Source organism: Pistacia vera, unplaced genomic scaffold, assembly GCF_008641045.1.
Source record: "Pistacia vera cultivar Batoury unplaced genomic scaffold, PisVer_v2 Contig153, whole genome shotgun sequence".
In the NCBI taxonomy this organism is placed as follows: Eukaryota; Viridiplantae; Streptophyta; class Magnoliopsida; order Sapindales; family Anacardiaceae; genus Pistacia; species Pistacia vera.
In genome coordinates this window covers 823,081-831,786 of record NW_022195608.1, presented here as the reverse complement: position 1 = coordinate 831,786, position 8,706 = coordinate 823,081, and the positions used below count along the sequence as shown (strand labels likewise).

The window sequence follows — 8,706 nt, the reverse complement described above, 5'->3', positions numbered from 1 at the left end:
GGGCGTTTACCTGGACCCAATCACCCTACTTGTAAGGATGAAGCAAGCATACCTAAAAGTAAATTTTGTTTATCCCCATCTAACTAATCACCACCATCATTTAGTTTAATTTCGTAATAGTTATATATTATAATATAATAAAATCAAATGAAATTTAAACCAAAAAGGAATCTTAATTCATTTCAACATAAGGATAAAAATCTAATCTTACTTACTTAGCATTAGTAGCATATATGTACCTTCCGACATTGATCATTTGCGACCACCGATAAAGGAAGTCGTTGAAATCTCTGTAAAAAATTAAGAAAGACACAAAACTTCGTAGTTGAAGAGCTACAAGTGAGGATGAAGTCATCGAAATCTTCCCCGAAATCAAGAGAGACATGAAACTTCGTAGTTGAACAATTATAAGTGATAGTGTATCGTCGGCACCACTACACTCCTTGGGGTCGTCGCTTTTTCTACCCTTTGGTTTATGGTTTGACATCAATTGAGATTTTATCGATGTTTGGTGGATTTTGGTATTAATATAGGCTTTATGTTGATGGGACAACTTGTTTAACTGGAGGGGCAGTTATGTGATTTCACTTTCTTAGATTGTGTTGACCATAAGTGGTCCTGGTCAAGGGGATGTAAATGCTAATTTTTCAAATGTCAGAGGAGGTAAAAGTATTGAGAGACGTCAAGGGTTTTGGGTGATATTTTCTATGATAGGGAAAGGCCCAAGTCAACTCAATCCTGGGACACTATCAATGCCTTCTCCATTAAAAATTCGATTCTTTCTTCCATAAAAGACTCTGAAAGATACTAAACCACAAGTGCACGTACGTACGGATGCTCCTTGTTCTTCCCTTCTTCACATTCTTTCTCGACATTCTTAGTAGCAGTCTGTTGAGGCTTGAGCAATAAACTGGTTTCATTTGGTGATCATCATCAGGTACCTTATTTTCATCACAAATCATTAGTTAATTATAATGATAGAACTGTAGTGCTTGAGCTAACTTATGCGCTTTGATGATTGGTACAGTGATTGCTTTTCTGCTTTTGTTGGCTAGTTTATTGGTTGGACTGTTTTTACTGTTATAACAACCCCAAAAAGCTCTAAACTTGAGGAATTTTACGGCTTGTTTATTTTAATGAGGGTTTCTTGAAATTTTTCAGTTCTTGAAGTGTATGGAACGCAAGCTTCATGCTGGGATGAGTAATTAATGATTAACGTTTTAACAAATAGAAGAACTGAAATCCTATGTCAATGGATAAGAAAGAAACAAATGCTATTAGTTTTAGGGCTTGGGTGGACAAGGAGAAGAACAAAATTGTTTTTGTTGAATCAGATAAGGACTTTATTGATGTTCTCTTCAGTTTCTTGACAATGCCAATGGGTACAATCATCAGGCTCATCCGTAAGCAGCCACCAAGCTTGGGGTTAGGTTGCCTTAAAAATTTGTATGAAAGTGTTGAGAATCTTGGTGTGCAGCAATTTCAAACTGCAGTATGCAAGAACATGTTGCTGTATCCCAGAAATGGATCTGCAGCTCAATGTGAGAAACTGAAATTGAAGATTGATGATGGTCAAACCCTGAAGTACTTTCTTTGTTGTAACAAATTATGCACCCTTTCTGGCTACAAGTTATTGAGTCCCTACAGCGATGCCATTTGCGATTGCCGAGAGCACATAAATCGCGAGGTTCATCTGTTGGAGACTAAAGTAGCTGAGCTATTGCCATCATGTACCCTATACGATTATAATGTGGTGTTTGTCAGAGAGCAAACGAGATTTATAATAAGTGATGAATTGCAAGTATTGCCCTCATGTACTGAATCTCGCCTTTCTTTACTTTCCAAGCTAATTGGCTCGGACTGGAGCACCATTGAGGAACGTAATTTCGACATAGGTGTAGATGAGGTAACTATTGTTCACGCTGTTTTATGAGATTCAGTACTGATTCCCCCTAGAATTGTAGTACTTTTTAACTTATCCATCTATTTCTACATAATATAGCAGCTTGTTCATCCTCACGATGATCACTTTGCTGGAAATAATTCACCTAAAATCCTGTTTATTCTTTTAGAAGTAAATAAAAATGTTATGCAAAAAAGCAAGACAATATCAGAAGTTAACTAATAGCAGAGTATAGAGCAGAAAAAGGAAAAAAAAAATAGATATCAATTCGTTTATCATAGTTTTGTGACCTAATGGATTGTTTCAGGTTTTGACTTTGCTCAAGTTCTCTCTAGTATCAGAGACACCTTTGACAGAAACTTTGTTGAAGAATAGTCTAGTAAATGAATTGGACAAAGAAGATTTTCATCAGGGCGACTATGTCAAATCTAGAATGGAAGAACCAGCATCAAAGGTGAATAAGAAAATTCATGTCAACTTTATAACTAGCAAATCCTGGAAGATGGTTTGCTATGCAGAAGCAGGGGAAGATTTCGTTGATTTGTTATTCAGTTTCCTCACTGTTCCACTTGGGCATATGGTAAAGGAAATGCCACAGCAGCATTTCCAAAGGATGTATAAATCACCTATACAATAGTGTTCACGAACTAGATTGCTGAGAAATACCTAAAATCAAATGAGCACAAGGCAATGCTAGTCAATCCAAAACTTGCCCCTGGGTTTAGCTATGAGAACAATCCACTTGGCATTGAGGAAGATATACCCCCGCCATATTACTACGCGCAGAAGAAAAATGAATTTGGAGATTGGCAGATATTTGTCTTATGATAAAGCTCGTCTTTCTTCTTGGATGCAATGTTATTCACAAGGGAGTACAATTTCAACATTAACTGTCAAGGAAACTACAAGAAGAGGATTTGCAAAGGGACCGGCAATGTTCACCATAACAGACAAGTTGATCATAACACCTATATCCTCAACCTCATGTCTGTCTCTTCTGAGCAAATTGGATAAACCTGTTGCTGACATTGAGGAGCGTGTTGTGCATGTGGGCTGTGAGGAGGTAAGTTAATGTATCAAATTCTGCAATAAAACTCTCACAAAGCATCCCATTGTCTACAAATATTGATTCTTTTCTACACAATTTAGGACTTTTTATAAGAAAAAAGATTTTTTTTTTTCCACATAATCACAGATATTCTACATCGAAGATACACCTATTAGGCGGAAAAAAATCATCTGCTGGGTAGCAACTACTGTATTTTAATGTTTCTGCCTCACATTGGCCAGAGCATTAGCAGTCTTATTAGCATCAAAGTGTGACAACAAGATCAGCTAATTCGTTCAATTTTAAAACTGCCAAGGTTTTCATTTCCTGATATTTTGAATCAATTACTACAGTGTAATTCTTATTGAATTGCAAGATAATGACATATCAAGACACCATGACAATAGATTGCAGATATACAGAATGTGTACGGTGTACCAGCATCGTTTTCCTTGATTTTCAAATTTCTTTGAATTCAAAACTCTGTTCAAATTTCTCTTTCTCCTAGATCTCAATTTAGGGATCTTTTACTACACCAAGTTCTTAGTGATAGTAAGTGAGTGTAGAAGTAAAACAAAACGAGGTTCCATAGGAAAAAGCTACAGCTGTAGCAGTGGCCGCTACATACCAGGCTCACCAAAGCACCAGCTGTAGCCGCTATGTTCATTTCATCCATTATTCTGCCAAATGCCATCCCACTACCCTCATTGAACAATGCATATTATAGCTGCCACGAATTTTGCTATTGTGGAGGTACCACCTCTTACTTATTAGGCTGCACAGGTGGAGAGCCTCGATTGAGAATTTTTTATGCCATGAGAACCCAGATCAGATTATCTGAATAATTTATTTACTATCCCGCTGATACTCTGTAAACTTTTCTTTCGTTGCAGGCCTTGCGTCTTATGGTGGCTTCTTTTGTGTCTGAATCAGTTCTAACTGATGCCTTTCTTAGAGATCCAAATCCAGAACATTGAGAACATGTTGGTTCACCTACTATGAAAGAATATGTCATCTTATTAGGTGTATCAGAATGGGAATTTGTAATTGATACTCTGGTATTGTTCTTTCAGTGGGATTGCATTATCATATATATACATGTACATAAATAAAAGCATTGTATTAGGGTTTGCTTATTAGTTTTTCTGATAATTAACAAGTAATACCATTAGAAGCAAAACACATGAACTAGGCCATTCATAGAGTATCAGAGTGATTACAATTGCTATTTGAACTAACTTGAAATCTGACGGTGTGGTAGGGTCCATAGGGTGAGACTCCGATAGTGCTGTGACATGATCTCATGAGAATGTAAGGTTCATAACTGTTGATGCGTGATTTTTGTACTAACGAAACGCACGTGTGAAATGCTGTGATAATCAAGAAGACACACGTGAATGTAATGAATAAAGAGATAGTAAATGCAATGGGGACAGTTTTTAAAGTGGTTCGGATGCTAAGGTAACAAGTCCTACGTCCACTGGTGCTTATATTGATGATAAAGGTCAGGTCGCTTTTAGCTGACTGACTTTACAGTAATATTACAAGGTATTGAATGCTAAGAATTCTAGGAAAGAGAGGATAATTAATCAAGTGTAACATGTGCCAATCCCTTTCAATAAGAGATGAGTTTCCAATTTATAGTCAGATGTCATGAAGCAATGATCACTAAATCTGTAAGTTTGTAGGATTATTCGTGCAAATCCTTCTTTATGTCACATTGTCCACCTTCCAGAGTGATTTGCGTGATTTAGAGCAGGGATTGAACACGTGGGAGCACCACAGCTCTTGACTAGCCTGACGTGCACCCACTACCTTGACAGAAACAGGCAATGGTTGTCCCAATGATCTGACTTTTGTGAGCTGAGTGGACCTAACGTCAATCCTTATATTTTTTAGGTATAAAAATAACGATGATTCTATAAATAAAGTGGACACAATTCTAATAATAAAGATAATTTATCTGAAGCTCAAAGTAAATCCATGCAAATAAGGTTGGTTTTCCAAGGTGGGACACAAGGTTTATGGGGTGGATTTTCGATAATGTGATATGCCACAATCTCATGAGAACTCAAGTTTTATAAGATAAGTTTTCTAATATAGACGGATTTTGGGTAAATGACACTTGGGTATAATCTCAAACAAAATTATGTTAATTATTTTTTTTCTTATGATTACGGATTTCAAGTCAATTTATACGCATCTCAACTAATCATTCGAAACTGAAACTATCAACCAATAAGAGTTCTAGTAGACAATAGGGGTGTGAAAATCCGATTAACCAGACCGGAGTAATAATATTTTGAACCGAATCGATTTTTCGGTTTAGAAGATAATTCAAACTAAAATTGGACCGAATTATCTCTTAAACCAATTATTAACTGAACCGATAATTCAGTTTGGTTACCGGTTAACCGGTTTATGAACCGGTTTTATAAAACAATCCCCATTCTCCCACTATTTTGAGGGTTCACGATGTCAAACTACCGTCACCAACTTTCTCGCAACGTCAAACCACCCAGACTCCACCTTCCATTCCCATCAACTCATATACAATCATGATATCTGAACTTTGTTGGAGAGAGTGACCTTTCTAGAGAGAGAAAAATAAGAAGATTGGTGAATAAAAAAGCTTGCAAAACATAGAAAGTTGAAAAGATAAATCAAAGATTTTAACCGTATCAAACGAATGCTATTGGGTGTGGAGGCTACTGTCGATTGAGATGGGAGAGAAGACTTGGAAAAAGAAAAATTGTGATTTGGAAAACAAATTGGTCGAGCAGCTACGACTGGGGTGTGGAAAGTTGATTTAGGAAAAAAATTGGGGTGTTCGTAGCTGTAGGGGAAGAAGAAGCAGTAAATATAAGTGGGTAGCTAAAGATGGTGAGAGTTCCAAGGAATTAAATGCACAGCAGGTGGCGTGCAGCTTCTCTTTGTCAGTTTTTCTAATTTTTTTTTATTTCTTATTGTTAAACTTTCTCTCTCTCTCTCTCCCTCTCGATAGTTTTAAAATAATAGAAAAACCAGCTCTCGATTTATTTTAAAAATCGAAATCGAATAGGTTGTTTTGAAAAATTGATTTTTCAAACTGGTTTCGATCTGGTTTTTCAGTTCGATTCGACTTTTTTTTTATAGCCCCAGTGGATAATGACCACGCTTAAAAATATAGGACTGGCGTAAAGTCTAATAAGTCAAAGTATGGGAATACTCACAATCGAGTCACGTGAGGAAAGGAATAGTCTGCTTATGTCATAATAGTAGGTGCGTGTCAGACCAGTCGAAGCTGTGATGATCCCACGTGTCCAATTCCTGCTCTAAATCGCGTAAATCACTTTAGAAGGTAAACAATGTGACATAAAGAATGATTTGTACACTTAATCCCACCAGCTCACAGATTCAGTAATCATTAGCTCAATGTATCCTATTATAAATAGAGAGCTTCACTCCCATTCAAGAGATTCGTTCACCTTTACTCTTGATTAGTTATTCTCTCTGTAATACAAAAGCATTCTCTCTCTTGTACTATCACTTGAAGGTCAGTCAGCTCATGCGACCTGACCTCTATCATTGATAATATAACAGTGGACGTAAAACTTGCTTCCTTAGCATCCGAACCACTTTAAAAACGTTTTTCTCATTGCATTTATCCTCTTCCTCTTTTTTTTATATTCACGTGTGTCTTCTGAGCTAGTTCAACGTTTCACACGTACATTTTATTAGTATCAAAATCACGCATCAAACACCTATTAATAACTATGGAGACTTGGATTTAGGGCATTCATGTTAGATTCACTTTTGCTCAAAATTATGTAATTTTTAAAAGCTTATTTGAAACCCAAAAATAAATTTGTACAAGCTCAAAAACAAATCCATACAAATTAGACACAAATTCATTCATTATTCCAAATATAAAAAGTCAGGAAAAATATTGGACTGTTGATGTCTTGTCCATTAAAAAATTTCCTTTTCCCGAAGACTGTAAAGATGATAGGTCTACACAGTGATGCACCTTTTACTCTACTTTTTTTAAAACTGCTTTTCTACTGGTTTTTCTCTTCGCTCTCCGGCCTTTTCCTTAAGTACTTCATTACACTTCTGAAGCAACACTAGCTAGCTAACTAGCTGCATTTGGCGATCATCAGGTACCATACATAACTTCATCATAAATCATCACTTCTTATATAATGTTGGGTTCTTGAGGTAGCCGATATATGAGTTTTGGTCTGTAGAGACTCTTCTATTAGTTGTTTAATCTTCTTCAATTATTTATGCTTGGAATGATTTAACTGCTATTTCAACCCCCATAAAGCTATAAACATTGAAGATTGGAGTGATTTCAATGGTTTAGTTCCGGACTTCCAGTTATAATAACTAATTAACACTTCTTTTCTCAGAATATTTACCACCTTGCTCTCTTAAGTAGTGTGAGCAGTTTCTTTTTCTGTTTTGGGATTGATTTTACAATGCATAAATATATCCTGAGGACAACAGCTTAATTTGGATCAAAGTCTTTAAATTAAGTTATCATTTTACTTAATGAAAATGGGTATATTCTGGAAATAATTAAGTTCCGGTATGGGTATTTTCTCTGTTACAAGAGATTAAAAGTCAAGTACTGGACTGTTCATTTCTTCTCCCTTAAGAAGTCTTGACTTAAAAAGGAAGTTGCTAAAGATAATGGACCACACATGTACGGATACACCTTTTAACTTACTTAAAACTTCTCTTCTACTTGATTTTCTCCACTCTCTGCTCTCTGAATCCTTCATTGAACTCCTCTCTAGCAACAGGAGCTTGGTGATCACCAGGTACTCTATGTTTTTGTCATATAATATCAGTTACTTTTAAAGTTAAGTTCTTTAGCGTCTGAGCTACAGTTAATAGCATGACTACAAGGGCTGTTTTCTCTGTGGAATTATGACTTGTATTAGTTATTTAATCTTAGCTTTTATTCATCAGTGTTTACAATGTTTTATCACATTTCAATCCCAGAAGCTCTAAACATGAAGCTTTTTACGACTTGTAAACCTTAATTATGATCAAATTAATTACCCATCTCCACCATCTTCTTGTTTTGATTTTTCTGATGATGTTCTTTTCAAGCCCATTGCACTCCTTTAGGTAAGTTTATGTAACCTTAATTAATGATCAAATTAATTACTTTGTTCATGATTTATGTTTTTCTTAATGTACAATATGTATGTGAAGATTTGCACTAAGAAAAAGTCCTTAAATCTTCCAGCCTTGTGGAGATCCTTAGAATCATGGTGTTTTTGAATCAATTTATCATTTTCCTTGTTTCAAGAAAATGCCTATTTTTGAGTTTCTGCTTTTTGCAATTAGATTTGTTTATGAAATTCAATAACTATATCTGCTTTTAGCCAGAAAATGACTTTTGCATAGATTTCAATTTCTTGTAGTCTATGAACCCAAGGCTTATGGCTTAGATAAGTAATTGATTAGCATTGATTTTGCAGCTCGTATTCAGTATTTGAACAAAGCAAGATTTTGAAAGCATATACTCAATGAGTAAGGAAGAAGCAAAAGCAATTAGCTTGAAGGCCTTGGTGGTAAAAGAACAACAGAGTTATATTTGTGGAATCAGATGAGGACTTTACTGACGTTCTCTTTAGCTTCTTGACAATGCCCATGGGAACAATCATTAGGCTTATTTCTAATCAAATCAACCACCAACAATGGGGATGGGTTGCATGCACAATTTGTATGAAAGCATTAAGAACCTTGACATGCAGCG

At 35.8% G+C, this 8,706-nt stretch overlaps 1 protein-coding gene across 1 annotated transcript; it reads left to right on the top strand.

The window, feature by feature from the left end:
* Window positions 1-1,252: 1,252 nt before the first annotated feature.
* On the top strand, window positions 1,253-2,731 carry LOC116124563. The gene is made up of 4 exons (XM_031410283.1): window positions 1,253-1,906; window positions 2,006-2,074; window positions 2,211-2,483; window positions 2,555-2,731. Exons 1-4 carry the CDS (start codon window positions 1,253-1,255, stop codon window positions 2,729-2,731), a joined length of 1,173 nt encoding a protein of 390 aa, XP_031266143.1.
* Window positions 2,732-8,706: the final 5,975 nt, after the last annotated feature.